General features: G+C 45.1%; 2 protein-coding genes across 2 annotated transcripts in view; one reads left to right on the forward strand and one right to left on the reverse strand.

The window, feature by feature from the left end:
* Positions 1-17,935, reverse strand: part of LOC142583392 (GATA zinc finger domain-containing protein 1) — a 48,643-nt gene extending 30,708 nt beyond the window's left edge. The window contains exons 1-3 of the mRNA XM_075693837.1: positions 17,574-17,935; positions 16,263-16,322; positions 12,093-12,273 (exon numbers count right to left, since the gene is read on the reverse strand). Of these exons, the coding sequence (XP_075549952.1) occupies positions 12,093-12,273; positions 16,263-16,322; positions 17,574-17,861 (529 nt within the window). The 5' untranslated portion in view covers positions 17,862-17,935. The remainder of the gene's footprint in view (positions 1-12,092; positions 12,274-16,262; positions 16,323-17,573) is intronic.
* A 222-nt stretch (positions 17,936-18,157) lies between these two features.
* On the forward strand, positions 18,158-21,125 carry CysRS (cysteine--tRNA ligase, cytoplasmic). Its single transcript, XM_075693839.1, has one exon. The coding sequence runs from the start codon at positions 18,240-18,242 to the stop codon at positions 20,529-20,531; it is 2,292 nt and encodes a 763-aa protein (XP_075549954.1). The 5' UTR covers positions 18,158-18,239; the 3' UTR covers positions 20,532-21,125.
* Positions 21,126-23,529: the final 2,404 nt, after the last annotated feature.

Consider the following 23,529-nt stretch of genomic DNA (forward strand, 5'->3'; position numbering starts at 1 on the left):
TTTTTCTTTAAGATATTTAATGTGGGGAATGAAAGTAAGCCTGGAGTCAAGTATATTACCTAGAAATTTATGCTCTTTGTTGATAGGTATTTGTTGTCTACACAGTTCTACACAAGGATCTGGAACCAGGTCTCTCTTTCTCATAAAAAGAAAACAAGAAATTTTGTGGGGGTCGATTCTAAATCCATTTTTTTCTGCCCACTTGGATACCTTGTTCAAGCCCTGCTGTACCTGTTTCTCGCATACTGCGAAGTTAAAGGATTTGAAGCCTATTTGAATGTTGTCCACATAGACGGAATAAAGGATTTCCGGTGGCAATTAAGCATGAAGCGTGTTCATCTTAACGATAAAGAGTGTGCAGCCAGGTATGCCTCCCTGGGGTACACCAGTTTCTTGTAAAAAAGGTCGCGACAATACGTCGCCGATTTTTAGGTGGAAGATACGATTCGACAAATACGTTTAGCATATTTTCATGGATGCCCATTCCCAACATGTCTCGCCGACTATGGGGGGGGGGGGGGGGGGGGAGGCTCCGAGGCCCAAGCCCTCTCCAAAATTTTCCAGGTGGGGTGGGGCTCCGCCCCCCCCCCCTTTATCGAGCAATGCCGAAGCCCCCTCCCTCCCCCCTACGCACACCTAAAGTGTCATTACTAGAGCTTTGTCACAGACATTTCATATTTCTGTTGACTTTCCTCGACCTTTTCACTTGAAATTTTACTGGGGCTAATAGCTTACTGCATCATTGGTGGCGTGGACATGCACGGCTTTTAATTCATACTTTCGCTGTATTTCTGCAAATCCTGACAATAGGAGGACACACGCATTAAAGCACTAGTGGCAGCTGCCTCATCCATATTTTCTCACTTCAATATTGTTTTAAATTCCCACTGTAAACACCATGCACATATACAATGTATTTAAATATACACACAGCATGTGTCCTGTGGGTATAGTTAAATATATTGTTATATCTTTGAAAGAGATGTAGGTAGCCAACAAAAAATTATTTCCAATGGTATAGATAGCCTATGCCTAGAGAATGAATATATTGCTGTATGTTCATCACGCTTCAAATTGCTTTGCATGCTTTTTTGATTGGAAAAAAGACTATAGACTTCAGTGACCCCTTCGGCAGAGTCTTTTATCATTGGCTAGTGAAATGCAGGTGAACGTTGTGTGTCTCAGTATTGCTTCTCTTTCCAGTAAGCAAAACTAACGACTCAAGGAAAAAAAAGCAATTTCTAATAATTTAGAACATTTATTAGAGATGGAAACATCACTTGCATGCAAAGGTCATAAATATATATCAGGTGTATATAAGGTGTCCCAATTAACTACAGTGCACCAAGATTAAACAGAACAGTGCGTTACTCGTGGGAAACCTAGTTAATATTGTCTACAGTACAGTGTTGTAACTGCCAGTAACTTTTTCGTTACTGAGATTTAATCAAATAATTGTAATTATCTAACTCAAGATGTACTATGCTAAATATGAAAACATCAATGAGGCATTTGAAGGCACAGCCAAGGGACATCTGCGGTATTTTCTTCGGCGTGCTAATTGCGTACTAATTTTTTTCTGACTGATAAATAAACCCCGCGAAATATGGAGAATACCACGTGACTGCGCTCCCACTTGGATCATAAAGCAGTGCCCTTTAACAGGCTCCCTCCGAGTTATTCAGAACGAAATAAAGGAAATAAAGAAAAGCATCATGATCAAACTATAGTAGGATACAACTTAAAAAAAAAAAAGAAAAACAGCAGTTGGCAACCAAGCAACATGAACTGTGCAGCGCTGTGCGACTCCGCTAGCCAATCCCAAAAGCAAGCAAAACTATCGTCATGCGACGTTTTCAAAATGGCATTGTGCTTGATACCACCGGAGCATCTGCTCTTCTTGAAGTCTTTTCATCGGTGGAAGCGATGAGGTGTGCAACAGACATGAACAAAGTGTATGTACTCGGAGCAGTGCACTCTTCAAAAGTCCTCGGTGCAGTTCATTTCGTTGCTGAGCCCATTTCACTCGTGAAACTTCACTGCCAACTGAAGTGAAACTCGACAGGAAATAGTGGTAGCGAAGCAAGCATTTTATTTCAGTTCATTAAAGAATTAGGCTTTTGCCGTTTCACTATAAGAGACCAGTGAAAACGTAAAAAATTATGCGCTTATAACTTTGTTTTTGTGGTTTCTGCCTTATTTAGGTAACAGGAAAAGTTTGAAGAACAAACTATTTGCAGCCTTGCAGAGGAACAGTGGCTAGTGGTTATAGGGCATGGGCGGGGCTTCACAGCAGACTTAAGTAGAATCTAGACTTAGGTTCTATCTGACTATAGTGCCTTATCTACTGAACTCCGGCCGATGTAACATGCCACGTTTGGTATTAGGTGGGAACAAGCCGTGCTACCTGTAGCCTTAGCGTAGATAAAGTGCATGGATGCTTTTTTTTTTTTTTTCAGAAAACCTATCATCACAAAAGCAAATTGGCAATGTCAGTGCAAAGGTTTAAAGGTGCATTTTGTTTCGTCTCACTCGCCATGTGTTTCTCTAATGAGCAAAAGGTAAACATTCTTGCCTTCGGATCTGCAAATGACAAGAAGAGGAAGGCCTCAAATATATATATATATCAATCATGGAAGTGTGGTGAAAGACCAAACGCATAGACTACCACAAGAAATTATGATAACCTAAGACAAACCGGCAGCTTAAAGAAACAGCGGTGGAGGACTCCATCTTTGTGTCTTAACCTACGCACGGATGTTTTAGAGTTTATGGAATCAAACGCTCATGCTAGCGTGTGGCATGTGACCGTCCAGGTACAAATTTTCAAGTCATCAGTTTGGAGGATTCTAAATGATGGCTGTTCACACGTATCACCTTAACCAGCACCAATGCTTGGAAGATAGGGACCTATAGAATCGTCTAGATTTCTTGAATCAGGTCCTCACAAAAGCCGATGAGTCACCAGACTTTTTGAGCAACATCCTGTGCACAGATGAAGCCAATTTTCCCAGAAGCGCCTAGGTAAATTTGCATAATGTACACTATTGGAGGAACTCCAACCTACACTGGGCAACACGCAATCGGCCCAAGTAGCAGTGGTCGCTCAATGTGTGGTGCGGAATTTACGCCGGTGCTACAATCGGTCCCATCTTCTTTGGTCACACACTGACTGGACAGTGTTATGTGAACGAAATCCTTGAAGGAGTGGTGGATGAGTTTCTCAGCGAAGTCCCGCTATCATATCTTCCAGTTCTGTGGTATCGGCAAGATAGGGCACCCGCACACAGCAGCAGCCAAGCACGAAACTGGCTGGATGTGACTTTTCATGCACAATAGATTGGAAGGCACGGGCCTGTAAATTAGCTGGCTAGGTCATCCGACCTTTCTCCGCTCAATTTCTTTCTTTGGGGTTATGTGAAAGATCTTGCTTACATGATCGAGACAGACGTCAGATTAGCTCAAGACAAGGATAACGAATGTCTGCCGTGGAATTCCGGGGCTGGTCGTCAAGAAAGCCACTGAAGATGTGCTAAAATAGACACAGTACTGCGTCACTGCAAAAGGAGACCTATTCGAATACGTCCTCTAGGCAACAGCTGGTGTTCAACAGAACTTACGAATTCATAGATAATAAAGGCACATTGAAATCTGATGGTTCTTTTTTTTTTGTGCAGGCACGCCGATGGCCAATTATGCTGATCTAGAAGTGGTATATTTACTTTCTTGAACACATTGGCTTTGCCTTTTTTCTAAACGTTGGTCGCTTCCCGGTCTGTTTATTTCGCATTCATTTTTTTGACACAAACCTGTTTTTGCAGCATGTATACACTTCCATGAAAAGTAAAATGGTCACCTTAATTAGGCTTTGGTCCCAAGCAAGTTTCTGGCGCGAGATATGAAGGCTTTAGCGAAATGTAGCGTCGCGCACTCTTTCGATGCGGTGTGAGCAAAGCCGGGATTTTGAAACATTCCATGTCTATTACACTGCTTTTCGCATAATTCACTTAATTACCAAAATGAGGCCAAGCCGGTTTCACTCGAAATCAGGATCAACAGCAGTCATGTGCAGCAGTGCTTATATTCGGACTCACAGAGAAAGAAAAAGAGAGAGTGAGAGAGGCCGCAGTTTCGCCGGAAAGGCGAAGCAGTATTAGTATCACCGAAAAGTCTCAGGCTATGAAATTGAACTGTCTCCTACTGTGATGTCTTATATATTCTCACACAACGCCGTCACCTCACCGCTCAATTCTTCGAGGTCGCACGAAGTTTCTTCAAGTGGCAGAAATATATATATATATATATATATATATATATATATATATATATATATATATATATATATATATATATATATATATATTGTGTGGTTCAGAGTGCTGGTCGGGCTAGAGCCACCCCCCCCCCCCAACCCTCCTGGAAAAATCAAGAACTCTCTGCCTACTATGAGTCTTTCAAGATCCCATAACGCCATATTGTGTCATACGCCTTCTCCATATCGAGGAATATTCATAAGAAAAACTGTTAAAGTATAAATGCATCGCGGATATATCCTTCAACGCACACTAGATGATCGGTTGTGGACTGCCCTTCTCTGAAGCCACACTGATAAGGATCAAGCATATTGTTGAGTTCAAGGAAAAGTATGAGTACAATTATACATTTTTTCATAAAGCTTGCACAGACAACTTGTAAGAGCTCTCGGGCAATAACTTGCCGCCAAGGAAGGGTTTTTACTCTGCTTCAAAACAGGGACCACAATCGCTTCTTTCCATGTGGGTGGAAAGTACCCCCAAATAGTGTTGAAAAGTGTGAGTAGTGTAACTTGTGTGTCAGGGTGTAGGTGTAAGTTTTTGATCATGCCATACATGACTGTCAGGTCCCGGTGCAGAGCTCTTTCATGCAATCAAGGCAGCTCTCAACTTGGCAATACTGAGAGGCTGGTTGTACAGTTCGTTCTGTCTGCATTTACATATGACTGGTTTACGTTCTATTTGTTTGTGGTTAAGGAAGGATTGAGAATAATGGATTGAGCTCGACACACTCAAAGTGCTCCCCAAGAGAGTCTGCTTGGTCTTGCAAAGTATTCCCTTGGTCCTTCACCACAGGCAACGGATGAATTTGCTGCCCTTTTAGCTTTCTGAGTGCATTCTACACTTTTGTCTCTTGAGTATATGAATTGATTCTCGAAAGAAATTTATCCCAGCTTTCTATCTTAGCCTGTCATCGCGTGCGCCTTCCCTTCGATTTAGACTGCTTGGACAAGGTTTTCTGCAGTTGGGTACTGACGCAGAATGTCCCATGCTATGTTTTGCTTTATCGCGCTTGTCTGAAGTCATTGTTCCACCAGGGAACTCGTCTTCCATGCGAACTACCTTTTGTTTGAGGTATGAACTTTTCTGATGCATCAATGATAAAATAAAGGGAAAATCAGACATCCACCCGTTCCCTTCATTAATTACGTCTTTCCACCTTCTAGGTTTCCGCAGAACTATTACGTCAATGATAAAAGCGGTAAAATGTGATACGGCATGATCTATAGTAAAATTATTTGTGAAATCTCATGACAAGTAGGTGGATTCTTTAAAAGCTTCCCAGTCAGCCGAGGCCAGTTTCCAGCGAGGCACATGTGGAGAGGAGTCATGTTGTGTTACTAGGTTTAGAGTTGCTGGAAAGTTATCACTTCCGAATGGATCTTTAATAACACACTATTCTAAATCAGGAATGATAGAATGGGAGCCGATTGACAGGTCTATTGACGAGTATGAATTATGGTGAGAATTACAATACGTTGGTTCCTTCTTATTGAAGAGGCACACACCGGAGTTTAAAAAGAAGTTTTCACTTAGTCGTCCTCTCTCGTCGCATCACGAGTCTCCGCGCATCGCACTATGAGCGTTAAAATCTCCAATGAGTATGTAAGGCTCGGGAAGCTGATTAATGACGTTGTAGAGGACTGCTTTTTCGACATGATGGTTCAGGGGCATATAAATGGAACCTACAGTTACCAATTTATAAAAAAGAATGGCCCGAACTGACACTGCCTCAACGGGTGTCTGAAGGGCGACGGGTCGGCAAGCGACAGACTTGTTGGCTACTATTGCTACAGTGCCAGAGGCGTTAGCTTTGTCGCTTCTTTTCGGAAGATGGTGTACTTACGAAGGAAATTAGTGTTCGTAGGTTTCAGATGTGTCTCTTGAACACACAGCAACTTTGGATTGTGTTTGTGTAGTCGTTCTGTGATGTCGTCGAGGTTATGAAGAAGTCCTCTGACACTCCACTGTGGTATCTGTGTCTCCACTGTGGTAAATGTGTTGTGTGCTGTGCGTTTAAGAGACGAGGATTAGCTCACGGGCCCTTTCCAGGCGCCGTGACGCGAGCTTTGTCTTTTTTTGAGCGATCACGAGAGTCTTGCCACTCCTTCGGTGCCGATGGCGCCGTCTCGCTGTTCGTTGTGTCCATTGCCTCTTGCGAGCCACTGGACATGCGCTCTTCCGAGCGCTGTGTTTGACGTGAAGGCCTCGCTGCGTTGGACAAGACCTTTGAGGCCTCGTCCAACGTCCAAGCACTAGCTGCGACCGCCAGGGGGACAGATGGCGTCACTGCAGACTCACTGCATGTGGGCCGGACAGCCGCCAGAAGCCGTTGTGTCGCTGCCACCAGACACGTCACATGGGCAAAGCTGTTTGGAAGGTAGGACATCCACCTCCATGCTTCCTTGAATGAAAGGGTCTCCTTCACCTTAATTGCTATGATTTCTTTCTTTTCCAGGATGGACAGGATCGCGAGTATGCAGTGTGGTCCCCATCGTAGTTTACACAGTGTAGAGGGTTATCACAGGATTCAGTGGCATGTTCGTGTGCACTGCATTTACCACAGGTCAGTCGGCCTTGTCAGTTTTGCGAACTGTGGCCGAATCTTTGGCATTTGAAGCAATGGAGAGAGTTAGGGATGTACTGCCTTACTCGGATCTTAATGTAACCTGCTTCTATTGTTTCTGGCAGTACACTGGAACCGAATGTGAGAATTAGGTGCTTGGTATCGATTTCTTTCCCATCGCGCCTATTTCTAATTCATTTTACATTGATAACATTTTGTTTTTTTCCATTCATCCAAAAGTTCAGCCTCAGTCAGGTCCATCAAGTCGTCCTCAGAGGTCACACCGCGGATGGTGTTCATGGTGCGGTGTGGGGTCACTGAAACTGGGGTGTCTCCAATACAGTCAAACCCGACTATACCAAAGCCGTTTACATCTAATTATTCTTCATATTGAACAATTTCTGAACACGGTATAGTTACAATAAGTATATACAGTTGATCCCGGATATATCGAACTCGAAGGGGATCGCGAAATAGTTCGATATATCGACAATTTGGAATGTAAAATATGCATGTCAAAAGCTTCTCTAAACAACTCCACACATTTCAAGGCAGTTTCCCGGTGTCGTGACTAATGGGAACTTATTGATCTGTGCCTCCAAGGCGCGTAAAGAAACAAGAACACAGCGAAAAACACAGTGCTGTCTCATCTGCGTTGAATATTTGAGACGGCGAAAAGCTGTCGGAAATATTTGGACACTCTTCGGACAACCACTTCTCTATGTGACTTGTGCTAGTCACCTCGCTTTTGCCCAAAAGAGTCTTTCCAACGATGCTGTAGCGACTCTTAAATCGTTCCTGCCAACCAGTGAAGCTTTCCTCTCCGAAGGCTACAGTAAACCATCTGGCCTTCTCCATGAGCATTGGGCCGTCAACAGGTATGTTCTTGGCACGGGTCTCCAAAAACCAGGTGTACAATGCCTTCTCGACCTTGTCAAAGGTTGGGACATGCACCCGACACGCTGCAGGGCGACTGAACTGCACTGCTTTCAGCTTAACATCGGCTTTGTTCTTGAGGATCGTACTCGGGGTGTTGCGAGGAGTTCCGAATGCCGCGGCGACGACGACTTCTCTTCACCAGCCTCCACCCGTTGAGTGATGTCCGCCTTTGTTGAAAAATCCAAATTCTTGCATTTTTTCGCGGTCATGGCTCCGGAACACGTGCCAAAAGCGGAAAGAAAAATGCACTGCACCACGTGAGTCTCAAGCCTTCGCGTTGGCCTCGTGAATAAAAGGAACAAAGCAAATCGAAAGATGCAGCGCTTCGTGTCTCTGCACTACCACAAGCCCCAGCTGCACTGACCTCGTTCATCTCGCTGCACCAGTGGTGTCAGCCAACCAAAACACAGGAAATGGGTGCCTGCGGTCAGCGTGGTTTCTCCCTCCCACTTCCCTTTCACACCCAATCGCACTCCAAGTGCTCCTCGTCACGTGCCTTTTACCTACACGCCCCTTTCTCAGAGTGCGGGGCGGCGCGCGTGAGATCACGGGAACATCGTGAGAGCTTCGTGAGGAGAAGCGCGCTTGCAGGGGTGGGATGCGATGGGTGAAGCGCACTTGCCGGTGCGCAGCCCAGTACAGAGTTCGATACATCGATATGCCGGTGCACGGGAGTTCTATATATGCGAACAATAGTGCTATACTTTTGCATGGGATTCCCAAGGGGATTTTTCAACTGTTTGATCTAGGCAATAATTCGATATATCCGGTTTCGATATATTCGGGATCGACTGCATAGGAAAAGTTAAGCTTACATCGAACAAAAATAGCAGCAACTCCCGATATATGGAACGTCAAGCAGTGGAAAAGTGCCCTCAGAAGTTGGCTTTCCCTCGCGGTGACAGAGAAATCCAGCGGTGCAGCTCCATCAAACCACTCTCCCTACTGTGGCAGCGCTGTGTCGAGCGAGCTGTCGATACCCCCTGCAGAAAATGATCCTGGCCCGCCCGCAGTGCTTGCTCAGACAGCCAATCAGAGGCCCTTGTGCCCTCGCAGTGCAAGATGGTGCAAGTGCGAGTCTTCTCGCTGCTTCTTGGGTTCATTATGTTTGCGCCTTGTGGGCCTTTTCCTGCAGTGTTGCCATGATGAAGAAGCAGAATTTGCCTTTCGCCGTGAAGTTCGAAATCATAAAACAAGTTGAACGTGGTGAGGAGTCGGATGTCCCCACAGCGTGCAAGATTCTGAGGAGCACTCTCAGCACGATTTTGAAGAGTAAAGGCCCGTTCATGTTAATGGCACAGCAACTCGTCACACGCTGTTTGCCGGTGAACGGCAAGATTTCTTTGCCGTAGAGAGGATGGGACTGGGACCAATTCGTGCGCCAGCCATGCAGTGAAGTGGCCAATCAGCGACCGAGGAGTGCTCAGGGTGGTCACTCTGGCACCGATGGCAGCCTCATCGCAGCTGATCGCTCGGCGGCGCCGATATCGTCACTAGGACTTCTCCTCTTCACTTCAAAGTTCACTCACAAAAGTTCAAAGTTCATGAATCACCGACGCTTACAAGCTGCAATATTTCTTACAGTTGTCGTCCCTCTTCACAATAATAATACATGAAGAAAATGTGGTAATATTAGCAGCGCCGCCGCCGGCTGCGATGCTAGCACAGCCGAGCCTGTCTTCTGCCGTCGGTAGCTGCGCACTGCAGCCGAACTTGACAACTAACTGAGCTCTCGTTCGTTTTTAACGTTTGACAGTCGCTATCGCGTTTCATAAAATGTACAATTTGCGCATCGCTTCATTTGATGGAAATTATTTTGCTTGGAGCAGAAGCTCAGCCTATATTTGTGACGCCAGTGGCGGAGGCGTGCATCTTCGCGGTCGTCGATTGGCTCGTCGTTATTGTGGCGGGCGGTGCTCCAGCCAAACTGCTGTCTACTTTGGATACCTGTTGCGCAGCAGACGTTCTATGGCACTGGAGACCGGTTCGCCGTTACGGCATGTTCGCCGCTAGCGTGGACGTGCCTTAAGGGGGAGATTAGGGCTAAAGCAGACAAATTCGCGACCCAGTGCCCATGGCCTCCAACGCGTACGCATGGCCGTGTACAAGTGGTTCATCTGAAATAGCTTCAGATGTGCCGGCTTCCGCGTGCCTGGTGATGAATGTAAATTCTGATGAGTGCGACGAAACTGCTGCTGGTGTTGTCAAAGTTTGAACCGAGCGATCAGAATTTCCGGAAGTCGTTGACGAATCGATGGTCGAGGAGTTTGTGAGTGCAGATGATGGTGTCGTGACCACAGGAGAGCCCGATAACAAAGACTACATTACCAACATTGTACCGAGCACAAGTGAAAGTGGGAAAAATGAGGAAAGCAACGATGGTCCTTTGCCCACATCCTCCAAGGTGATTCGTGCACTTGCACTAGTCCGGTGTTCCTGTGCAAATGTGGAAGGTTGCGGCCTAAGCTGCGTTGAATCCTTAAGTATAAACCCCATGCAAGCGATCTTGCACGCGACAGCGACAGGCGACGCGATGGAGATGGCTGTCGCGTTCGCTCGTCGCCTACAAGTTGCACCCCATGCGAGCGATGACTTCGAGCGACGTCTCCCCAGTGTTGCCGGTATGAGGGCAGCAATATAGGCGCCGAAACTAGCGTGACGCGTGCTTTATTAACTTAAGTTGATGTATTTTACTGTAAAAAGCAGCATAAAATATTTCTGAAAGTCTTGCAGTAGGTTCTTATCCTTGCACCTATAAAAATTCAATCGTTCGCTCGTTCTGTGCGACAATCGGAAGTACTGTAGTTATGTACATCCAGTTCCGGCTTTGCGCTATTGGCTAGTCGCTCATAGCACTTCCGGGCGACAAGCGACGAATTCTAGATTTGCAAAACCGAGCGATCGCGCGACAAGACCGAGCGATCTGTTCAAGCGACGGCCTGATCCGTTGCGCGAACACGTCGCTCGTCGCTGTCGCGCACAAAATCGCGCTAATGGGGTTTAGCCTTTAGACAATGTGGAGAAGTGCGTGCGTCGCAGGCAACGAAACTGCCCAAGCAGAAAAAAATACAGGACTATTTCATGCGAAACTAAGCTGTTTTATCAATAAAGTGATTTTATAAATGGTATGTGCTTTCACGACATCCAATTCTTTAGCAAGCTTATATCGAATTATGTTCTTTGTTGAACTAATAGGCGTTTCTTTGAGAGTTTGATATAGCCGGGTTCGACTGTAGACACTAGGTTACCTAATTTTTGACACTGGTTTTTGTCACGCAGTTCTAAGAGGAGGTTGCCACTTGCTAGTCTAGATGCCTTATAGCCTGGGCCAACAGTCTGAGTTAGACATTTGGAAACGAGGAAAGGCGAGATCATTCTCGTTGTCTTTCCTGGTTTCTCAGAGTGAATTACTTGATAGCGGGGGAAGTTTTGAGTGTGTCGGCCAAAAAATATAAATGCTTCTTCGGTGCGCCCTTGCTTTTGAGGGGATCAAAGAGTTTGGGAAATGAACTATCCATAGGAAATGTTCAGTTTTCAGCAGCAACGGCAGCTGCCCTACATGAAGCCCAACAAGGGGACGCTGAAGGTCTTATAAAGAAACAAGTCCTGCGGACGTCAACTGTACGTTTTTACTATAACCAAATATGTGCAACCAAGGTTCATTGCACCATGTGTGGCCATAAGCCATAACCCTAACTGACGGGAAGAGCAGAAGTAAAAATAAATGAAGAGAAAACAGGAAACATCAAAAGTTGGAGAGAATGACGAAGATTGGAGAGGAGGACAGGAAAAGGCAACTACCGATTTCCCCCGGGTGGGTCAGTCCAAGGGTGCCGTCTATGTGAAGCCAAGGCCAAAGAGGTGTGTTGCCGCCACCGAGGGGTCGTAAAGGTCCAAACACCCGTCATTGGCTCAACCCCCAGGATCCTCTTTTCCCCAAACACGGCTACACGCGGAAGGGTCCAACCCTCGTATGCTTGGGCACGTGGTGTTGCAACACACTAAACGCCTGCGGACGCAGACGCCCTTGCGGTATCCTCATCACTCATTATTAATTATTTAGATTCATCAACACTCCATAAATTTCTTCATTTGTGTGAACATGGACAGACCTGCCACAATGACTTGCAGTGGCTGCCAAGTACTGGGACGTGCGTACCACTTACTGCCAGAGATTTAACATACAAGTTGTATGTGCCATCCATGGATGCCTCCATGGATGGCTCAACAGGTCAGCAATATTCTTTTCTGCAATTGACAAAAGAGGTAGTTACCCAGAATATAGGTGGAAGGGTCGAAGTGGTCCATTGGGCTCTCCGAAGTAGGAAGCAGCCACGTGATGACTGCACTTTTCTCGCAATACTGGTCTTGCAGCAGGCCTCGAATTTGAGCATAGTAGGTGTCGTCGTTCTCATCCATCAGGGCCACAATGTCCCCCACCTGGTAGTAGGTGCCCTGTGAAGACACCAGGCCCAACGTGCTTCTGCTCACAGCAAGCAATGGCACAGAAAGCAAACAACACTAACAAGCAGGACCTGTTGTTATGCACGAGGTTGCGGGTTTGACTCCCAGCCACGGAGGCCATATAGTACTGATGCGCAAGGGATGCCAAAATGCTTGCATACTAAGATTTAACCTTTCCTAGCCTGAAAGCTTTTGCTGAAGAAAAACATTTGAATTCCATTTAGAAATACCTCAATGATTGTCCAAACTCAGTTTCACACCATCTACAACAACTGGAAAGAATTTGAAATGGCTGTCTAGCATGAAGAAATGCCTTTATATCCACACAGACGCAGAATCAGTAGGCTAACCGTCTCACTTCTTATGGTAGCATGGAAAACAGTCAGTACTGCAGAGATGACAGCCTCAATTAACATGCTTGAATAAGCGCGACCTCACAAGCTTGCTGGAGTGTTCATCCTGGCTGGAAATTCCAAGTAGAGCAGTTTTCCGAGCCACAGGTGGCGACATGCGAATATGCTTTCGTGAAATGACTACCCAATACGTCAATATCAGGCTTTCTCTCACTTAGGCATCCCATTCAGATTTAATAGCTCAGATTTAGTATAATGTCATGAAATTATGGCTACAGGCTAGAACAGGTTAAGTGCCCATTAAAGAACCTCATGTAGTTCAAATGAAAATCAACACTATGTCTTATAGCTCCAGCATTGCTGTGGGACAAATCCAAGCATTTAAATCTGTGAAAAGTTCAGGGAGTTTATTTTTCTGAAACAGTAACACCGAATGCTCACATGAATTGTGTACTGCAACAATTGTGACAAATAATGGGCATTTTGATAGGAACCATTACCTGTTTCCAGAGTATGCCAAGTTATTAATTTATAAATGCTCTTTGTCTCCCATTTAAATTACTGCCACTTTGTCCAGGGAACCACAATGCAGACAAATCTGCTTAGACTCCTTAAGTTTAAAGAAATATTTTATGCATGATTTCTAATATTGTTTGGTATAATGTTTGTTCAAAAGATACTGCACAGTGAGCTAATTAGTTGTGCTGGTGAAGATTAGCTTGGGAATGCTTTTCTAATATAAAACAAACTATGACTAACATGTGAAATTTTGAGCCCATTAAGTTTTAAGCATAATGATAATGGGTGATGTGCACATTATGTGAACTCTTTAAGTGTAGCCTATGAAGCCTGATAGACGGAGTTCTGGGTGTACCCTACATATCATCCCACATATAGCTTGCAATTGTTGGAAAATAATGTACCTTGTTTGTTGAATAAGTGCGATGTGTCAGGTTTAGATATAACTCAAGTAAGGATGTCAAACTTAGGTCTTTATTTCCTCAACTGCTCGGTAGCCTGCATATTTCTTGCTTATTGTTCTTGTATCTATATGTTTCATGTTCTTCTTATCACGAATCTTCTGCATTATCTTTTTTAAAGTGTTGAATGTTTTAGACGACAGATTCAGGCTTATATTTGATGTCTCCGACCGGAATTAAGCCATGTATAGTTGTACAGAATTTTTTTGTATGTACTAATGTAGATATACAATTTTCATGTTTTCTCACTCTGCTGTGTTGTCAAAGCTGTAGTACAAAGTTTGAACGATTGATTGCTCATTTCATCACACAGTCGCCTAAATAAGTAGCAGGAAGCAAAACCACTTCTACTTAAGTTACATTCATCACTCACGGTTTGATAGTTAAATTATGGGGTTTTACGTGCCAAAACAACTTTCTGATTATGAGGTACGCCGTAATGGGGGACTCCGGACTGGGGTTCTTTAACGTGCACCTAAATCTAAGTACACGGGTGTTTTCGCATTTCGCCACCATCGAAATGCGGCTGCCGTGGCCGGGATCCGATCCTGCGACCTCGTGCTCAGCAGCCCAACACCATAGCCACTGAGCAACCCCGGTGGGTCCCTGGTTTGATAGTTTCTCGTGATCATGGAAAAGAGATATTGAAAGCAGCCGTGTCAGCTTTCATAGAGGGCATCCTTTAATACTGCACTCAATTCATTTGCAACCTTTAATAGCAGCCAAGGTTACCTTATGTGTTAGAATATAAGGCAAGGTTCTTTTTTCCAGAATCCTTAGTTTTGAAGTCATTCCCTGCTTTATATGCGAGTCTGATAGACTTAGTTACTATTGCAATATGGCTGCAGCAACGCCACATTTTCAGTGACCCAGATTTCAGACGGCAGCGTAAATTGTAGGAACTAATAGTCATTCCCTGCTTTACATGCGAGTCTGATAGACTTAGTTACTATTGCAATATGGCTGCAGCAACGCCACATTTTCAGTGACCCAGATTTCAGACGGCAGCGTAAATTGTAGGAACTAATAATAATAAGCCTTGGCAGGTGAAGCAGCACCATATTTTTGCATGTATAACCTGCATCGAGAATTTTAAAATTTTAGCAGTAAAGGTTTTAAAATTTTAGCAGTAAAGGTTACATGAGAATTTCGCCTTGAGCTGCGACTTCACGGCACAATGAATTTCACTTTATCATGCTGCTTCCTGGTGTGGCTAGAGTGCATTGCACTGCTGTGAAGTCGCAGCTCAAGGCGAAGTTCGCATATAAACCGCACCAATTATTGTGGGGAGCTTCTGATTATTTGATATTTCGGGCAATCAGTGCTGATTCTGAAAAATCCATTGTCTACTCTATATCGCCTCATATTAGTGTCGTACTTAAGTTCTTTCTCTTGTGTCCCACAACTGCACCCTCGCCATATAATTGCGACCGCTTTATAATCAAATAAATACAGTACTTGAAATGCTGCATCATTACAATAGTTTTAACCTAAAAAAAATCATATGGCAAAAAATGGTTGCAGGTTTCTGCACAGTATTCTCTCAAGTACTACACCACAACCATTGATGGAAAGTTTCTTGCTAGAGAGAGCAACAATGATCATGATGATAGTGACCATATTGGTTTGAAAGAGAAGTGCTGGTAGTAGGATTAGCTCTTTCGCTACAATGTCATGAGGAAATTAATAAAGAAAGATTAGACCAAAATGTAACACAAATTGCGTATCATCTCCAAGCAGCTTGGAAGGAGGCAGTCATATGTCACAGCTCAAGATGAAGTTCACATATAAACTGTGTTGAGTCCTTTCTTCTGTCCTCGTCTTTTGCACTGTGCAGTCATGTCGATACTGAATGGGATCAAATTTCTGACCAAGATTGTCTTTCTTCTGCAACTTGAGCAAACATCTCAATTACGATCAAGTAAGATGATCCCGATTGGTCTCAACTGTGATCGAAATGTGCCCATATGACATTGGTATAAGTGGTTAAAATGTTTTATGTAACATTATCCCCCCACACTACAGATGTAATATGTGAAGTGATCCCATAGAAGGCATCAGAGTTCACTATGAAACACAAAGAGTGATAGATTCCTATGACTGTGCTATTTCTGTGGCTTTTACACTGTTCTCATTAACACAATGAAAATGTTCCATACCACCCTAGAGTAACACTACTCTTGGGCAATGTGGAAGGGGGAAAAAAGTGCAGCACAGATAAACGTGTTTACAAAAAATTTACACAATGTCTTGTTTTCAACAAGTATGCAACGGATTAGCAGAACATATGTGCACCTTAGGTGGATTGCCTACAGTCATTGAAGTACCATGTCACATGATTCCGGCAATTTATGCTCTTTCAAGCTCAGCCAGTCTTGGACATCTGGATTACGAATCACCATCACATTACATTATCCACTATACAGGGCACGGTACCATCCATTAAGAAGCGATCATTTCTTGTTGCATGTACACAAACATCATTATTGTGAGCACAATGAAAATTTCTTTTATAAAAACAGCAAATACAACATGCACAGCCTACTTGGTAGGCTAATGCAAAGCATAATACAAAACTTTAGTCTGTGCCTCAATCTAAGATAAACATAAACATATTTTGAAGGAGAAAGTGAGCCTGAATGCTTACCCGAAAAAACACGTAATCACTGGTAACGCATGTTGCTACAGCAGTTGGTGCTCTCAAAGGCTGCAAGGAAATAGTTCACAAACCATCAAACATTCAGAAATGCACCGTACAAGCCACTATTTAATGCATTACTGTAGCATAAGAAGTGCTGCATAAATGTCAAATTTAGCTAATCTTCCTCAATCCTACATCAAGCACTAAGCATTAACATCAGGTAAAAATGGTTGGGTTTTAAGGCTGCAGTGTTTCCAAAGTTAAGCTCTCTTTGATGTTTTGTCAATGGGATGGGAGAGGGTTACAAAACGAATGTTAGCATTCTAGAAGGTATTCATTTTCCCATTATCTGACGTCACTTGTGCACACTATTGTAAAAATAAATCAGTGCCGACTTCCAATTTTTGTCTGTTAGCCAAAGTAGAAACAGTGCTAGCCTTTTCACTAACGCAATCGTGCACCAAGCGTTGGGCGGAACCGATAATGCGGTGGCGGTGGTATTCAGGATGCCCTGCAAAGCGCTCGGATCCAAATCGAAGCTCATCGCGGCAAGCGCGGTTGCGGCACTACGTCCAGAACCAGAGGTGCAGAACGCCGCTGAACAACGAGAGCTATTATCCCGCAACAGCGACCGCACCGTAACGACGTGAAGGCAAATTGCAAGCAGTAAAATCGCGACCGTTTCGGTCCACGGAGACCGTAGCCGAATCCAGCTCACGACCGGCCGCAAGCTGGCCATATTGGGCTTATCTCTGTCTTGGGTCGCCATTACTAGCGGCGTAGAACGTGCCGTTCGGGAAGCGCTAGTCTAGCGCGTGGATGTGAGGTTCAGGAGACGGAAAATAACCGTCCACGTATGCAGGATGGACAACATGCAGACGCTGATCCCTCGATACCAGTGTGCCCGCATGCAAGGACGAATCAGGAGAAGAATCTCAAAAGAAGCTCAGAGCGCCGCTAGTTCAATCATAAAATGTCTAGCACGGGCGCAAAATGATGCGATGTCGTAGTTTTGAAAAAAAAAAGAAAAGAAAAACAAGTGCAGCCTATTTTCCAAAGATACAAAAGCGGCGATGGCAAGTTCACACGAGAAAGGTATCTTGCATATGGGCGACAAACGCAGCACTGAGAGAATTTAACAACGAAATTGAACCAGAACTGAACACAAGCAGAAGCTACAGAAAAAAAAACTACGATTACTGCAGGGTTGTTTCACACTTATCCAAAATATCAGCGTTATTTTATCCGTTCAAGACGGACTGGTTTCCAATGCACGCTATCGCACCAGGCGACACAAATGGAAAGCAAACTACAAACCGTTCTTTTGAAAATTGCCCGACGACCTTTTCCTTTAGGTGCCGCTGTCTTTGCCTGCTGCTGCTGCTGCCTCAATTTGGAGCTCTTTGCTCTGGTACTTTTGCGCAACGTGAAAGGGCAGCCGTTCCCGTTCGTCTCCTTAGCAGCTGACTGCTCAGGTTCCGTCGACGCCGTGTGTCCGCGCAGCGCGCACGAATTGCACATGACGTCGCCCTTCTCGTTCTTCCGCCACATGGAAGAAACGGTAGTCTTGCATGTTGTGCACATCGGTTTCACACCGAACGGCATCGTTGAGGGTGAAACAAGAGGCAAACGTAGCTGTCAAGAAGCAAAAGCGGCGAACACGAACTCCATGTTGTTTAAAGATGATGCGACGGTGGCGCCGTACACCGAGGAAGAAACCATAGAGAACGGCAAAGTGTAAAACTAAGCACACATTTTGCATATTTGTGTCAAGTGTGACAATTTTTAACACAATGAAAAAATATTTTTTGTTATTTATTTGTTCTTATAGACAATATTTATTAACTTTAGGTAAACTGCCGCTGCTGTCGATGCCCATCCTACATCCTTTCATTTGCCAGTTGCTGACACCCCGGTTTTCCTGCCGGCTTTTACGCTTTGCTGTCGGATCAATCACTGGTCTCCGCCGTCTCAGCTGCCAGCATGGCAGGTTCGAAGAGCGCCAAGCGTTCTCAGCCACCGTGGAAATCGCCAGAAAATTCAAGCGCACCGCGACTACGCCTGTACAACAGCCTTACGAGGTCGAAAGAAGTATTCGTGCCGCAAAATGCAAACCGCGTGCTGTGGTACAGTTGCGGTCCAACCGTGTATGACGCTTCCCACATGGGCCATGCCCGTTCTTACATCAGCTTCGACATCCTTCGTCGGGTACTTACGGACTACTTCGGCTACAACGTGTTTTACGTGATGAACATCACGGACATCGACGACAAGATTATCAAGCGGGCTAGGCAAGATCATCTTTTCGCGAGCTACCGCAGCAAGCTAGAGCGGCCACCCAGTACACTTCACAGTGACGTGAAGGCGGCTATCGAACTGTACAAAGCGAAACTTGAAAAAGAGGATGACCCCGACAAGCGAGTCATGTGTTCACGCCTACTGGATCAGTCGCTGCAAGCTCTTGACGTTTTCGAAAAATCTTTAAATGACGGCTGCGGAGAACGCGAGGCGCAGGCGCTTCTTGACAACGCCAAGGATCCGGTGTCTGAATGGTTAGACTCAAAAATGGGCGCGACTGTCTCGGATCACTCCATCTTCGCTAAATTAGCCAAACACTGGGAGGAAGCGTTCTACAAGGACATGGCGGCGCTTGCAGTGCGTCCACCCGACGTCGTGACGCGTGTGAGTGAATACGTTCCTGAGATTGTCGACTACGTCACGAAAATCATCGACTGTGGGTTCGCCTACGTCTCAAACGGCTCTGTGTACTTCGACACTGCTCGCTTCGACGCCGATCCGAAACATTTCTACGCGAAGCTCGTGCCCGAGGCGTACGGCGACCAGAAGGCGTTGAAAGAAGGTGAAGGGGCGCTTAACGTGGCCGGTGAAGACGAAAAAAGGAGCGCCAACGACTTTGCGCTTTGGAAGGCTTCCAAACCGGGCGAACCGGCATGGGATTCGCCTTGGGGCCCTGGCAGGCCCGGCTGGCACATTGAGTGTTCGGTGATGGCAGGTAGCCTGTTGGGTTCGTCGCTGGACATCCACACCGGTGGATACGACCTCAAGTTTCCGCACCATGACAACGAGCTAGCCCAGGCCGAAGCTTACTTTGGCAATGACCATTGGGTTCGTTACTTTTTGCATTCTGGGCATCTGACCATCGCTGGCTGCAAAATGTCCAAGTCACTCAAAAACTTTGTCAGCATTCATGATGCATTAAGTCGACACTCTGCACGAAGGTTGCGCATGGCATTTCTCCTTCATTCCTGGAAGGACACACTGGACTACAGTGAGAGCACTATGGACATGTCCTCACAGTGGGAGAAGGTGTTTAGTGAGTTCTTTTTGAACATCAAGGATCTTCTACGGGGTGCACCGGGAGCTGACAGCGTTCATGCTTTTGTGAAGTGGTCAGAAGAGGAAGTGGTGCTGAACAACAAATTCCTCACAGCCAAGGATGGTGTGCATGCTGCGCTGTGTGACAATATTGACACCAGGACCGCTCTGGAAGCCCTGCGCTCAGCTGTAACTGCCTGCAATGTGTACATCAGAGGCAAAGTGGAATCGAAGAAATCTCCTGACGTTACGCTGCTTCGCAATATCTCAGGATACGTTACGCACATCTTGCAAGTGTTTGGAGTTGCTAATGAAAGCGTGATTCCTGCTATTGGATTTGGAGCGGGCGATGGCAAAGAGTCGAATGTGCCCCACGAAGAGCTTTTACAGCCTTACCTAGAAGTTCTCTCTGCATTTCGGCAGAATGTACGTAGCATTGCAAAGAACTTTACAGGCTCTAATCAAGGTGATGAAGTTCTTCAGTGGTGTGACCACTTGAGAGATAACATGCTTCCTGAATTGGGAGTGCGTTTGGAAGATCGTGAGGATGAGAATGGGGCCTTGACATCAGTTATCAAAGTTGTAGGTAGGGAGGCCATCATGGCAGAGAGGGAAGAGAAGAAGAGGAAAGAAGAGAAGAAAAAGGAAGAGAAAGAAAGGAGAAAGCAGGAGATGGAACTCAAGCAAGCAGAACGCGACATGCAACGAGCCATCAACCCGAAGGAAATGTTCCTAAAAGAAACAGACAAGTACAGCCAGTTCGACCCGGAGACTGGCTTGCCTACCCATGATGCACAAGGAAAAGAGTTGAGCAAGGGGCAGCTCAAGAAGGTGAAAAAACTGCAGGAAGCACAAGAGAAGAAGTATGAGAAGTACCTTGCAGAGATGAAAGAACCTGTTAGTCAGAACAGTGTGGAAGCCACGAGTCACGTTCCGTGAGACATGTGGCTGTGAGGAGAAAACATATGCTAGGAGATGCTTTCGCTTTACTTCTGCATTTGTGAATTTCATCAATTGCTATAATTGCATGCTTTCGTATAATTGGAGAATGTTGAGATTTATATTTGCAACCAATATCCTGGTATTCAAGAAGATTTGCAATTTGTATGTGTGGCTTATTTCAATTGAAGCTTTTTCAGATAATGTGCTATAATAATAATGATGGCAAAGATGCTCTTGAATGTCATTCTCGAATATATTATGTATTCAGGTCTCTAAATTTGATTCTGTTTCCTCTATGCCAAGAAGATGTTGCACAGGATGGCATATCTTGAAGTTTTATAATGCACAAGCTTGTATTAATCACTTCACTGGTCCACTGTATCAGTAGTGTTGATCTGTGAGTGGGTGTTGAATTTATTGCCATTTGGTTGTTCTGCTGTACAGCTACAAATTTTTTTTTTCGTTTTGAACAATACCCTAATGAGCAACCGTCATTGTTTGTTTCCTTTTATTGCCATTTGCTAATTCAGTAATTCATATTTTTTAATGTTTCTAACCATCGAAATAAATTGGTGATGATGATGATAACAAGTGTCAGCCTTTTAATGTTTCAGTATGATTGCAAGCTAAGCTGGGAGCGTATTGAGTGGAACTGCATGGAGATAAGTGCTAAACTGTTCGTTGCATGGCCTGCTTTTCTGAAGCAATGCCTACCTCCTCTTCTATGTGAGAATTGCACGGGATCCTTCGTTGTGCTCTCGCGCCCTTCAGTCCTAGGCCAAAAGTTTTTCTGCGCTATGTGGACGACTGTTTTTGTGTGATTCGGCGCAGCGCTTTGGCTTCGTTCACTGCGTACCTAAACAGTCGGGAAAAGGCCATCCAATTTACAGTTGAGACAGAGGTCGACAGCTGACTCCCATTTTTAGACGTACTTGTCACCAGATGCGATGGACCGCTCTCTTTCAACGTGTACCGTAAAGACACTCACACTGGCCGCTACATAAACTTTCAATCCGTTCATCCTGACGCTCACAAAAGGTTGGTTGCTGCCTCCCTGCTCAACCATGCGAACCGCATATGCACCACAGCAGAAAGTCGTTCCACTGACTTGGACCACGTACGAGGGGATCTCTCAGCAAGCGGCTATCCCACATCATATTTTAGTGCTGTGGAACGCCGCCTGTGCAGTTCAGTCTGACTGGCTAATCCCCGACCAAGAAAGCATGCTGCCATATCCTATGTTCCAGCGATAAGTGAAACCTTGTCTCGCGTTCTGCGCAGTTATGACGTCGAGGTGGCGCACGTGCCCGTGTTTAAGCTGAGGCAAGCACTCGGCGGCAAGGACAGGCTTCCAAGAGAATCGTTTCCCAGCGTAGTCTATAAGATACCCTGCGCAGATTGCGACTACACATACATTGGGGAATCGGGCAACTACAAAGAGAGACTGAGGCAGCATCAGAAAGATGTCGAAAAGAAACGTACAGTTTCGAATGCCCTTGCCGAGCACACGGATGCAATAGGCCACAAGATTGACTACAATCGCTCGAGAGTTATCGGCCAAGAGAGAAACCTGAAATCACGGCTGTATCTGGAATCACTGGAGATACAAAATACACGTCACATGCTCAATTGAAATGAGGGAACCCTACCCCCTCATACATGCACTGCTTACGTCACGTTCTGAAGTATACATAAGCTTCCGTGAACTTTCCTTCATCCCATTGTGAACAAAGCTTCCCTGGGGAAGCCGAAACGTGATATAGATTTATTCCTTTTTCAGTACTTCTTTTGGTCGGTGTCCGTCATTTTATTGCTTCAGGATCCTTCTAAGTTTAAACTAGTAAAATTAAGTTTTCACTCTAAAGCAAATAGTTATCTTGTTACAATGACCATTGCTATCTTGTAGTGGGATAAGAATAGGTGCATATTGGTGTCACATAATTTACTGTTCAATTTTTTGTATAGGATATGATGAATGCTGATACCATGACTAATGGTCTAAAAAACCTCCACTTGTCCAGAAAAGTGGATAAATAATGAGTGAGAAGAAAACGAAATTGACTTTCAGGTGACCTGCAAAGTCTGGGACGTGCCAATATATAGCCATGTGAACTACACTGATGAGCAGTGTTTAGTCAGAAACAAAATGAACCAGAGAAGCATTGTGCAAGCTCGGACAGAGTACCCAACGGTGGTTATCTTGGCTTCATCCAGAAACCAGTGAGCACTGCCTGCTGTGTGAACTGGGTTAAAACTTTGTAAGTTAGAATATATACCTTAAACAATATGCTCAAGTTGCCAAATTGTAGGTGATTGGGAGAGTTGCAAGAGACTATATGAAAGCTTAAACATCTCAGTAACTCAATGGCTGCCAATGTTACCTGTAGTCCCCAGACAGCTTGATATAGTTAGAGACTTGCATGATCGCTATTCTATAAATGCATGGAGAAAAGAAATAAAATAGCCGACAATAACGATACTGCATAATGCGAAATTTGAGTACAGCTCTATACGTGTTTTCATACCGTGATATATTGGCTGGCGCGGACAATCTGTCTCATGCAGCACGTTACAAACAGAGCGAAGTGTAACGTTACTGCCTCGGTAACCTGGAGATTGCGAGAGGAAATGAACGGGCGCTATTCACAGCAGCTGCCGCAAACACACCTCCCAGACCATGGATGGTTGTTATGAGCATCCCCTTTGGAACGGGGTGGTGGGTTGTTCAGAGTGAGTTGCCGTCTGCTGGGTACCATGCGCTCGTCGAAGGTCCGGTAAGGTCCATTCCCTCTTCCGTCGTGGCAGAGGAACGCACGTCGGCGTCTCTACCAGTCGAGCGCAGAGGCCTGGGCCGCCATCTGCGTTACCTCTTGTTATTTTATTGCCCAATGTCCTACCTATGTTAAAAAGAAAAGGAACAAAAACCCACGATGAATTCCCATAACCAAACTTTTTGAACCCCTACTGTGAACTTTGTTTTTGTACGCCTCCGTTG

Source organism: Dermacentor variabilis, chromosome 5, assembly GCF_050947875.1.
Source record: "Dermacentor variabilis isolate Ectoservices chromosome 5, ASM5094787v1, whole genome shotgun sequence".
Classification (NCBI taxonomy): domain Eukaryota; kingdom Metazoa; phylum Arthropoda; class Arachnida; order Ixodida; family Ixodidae; genus Dermacentor; species Dermacentor variabilis.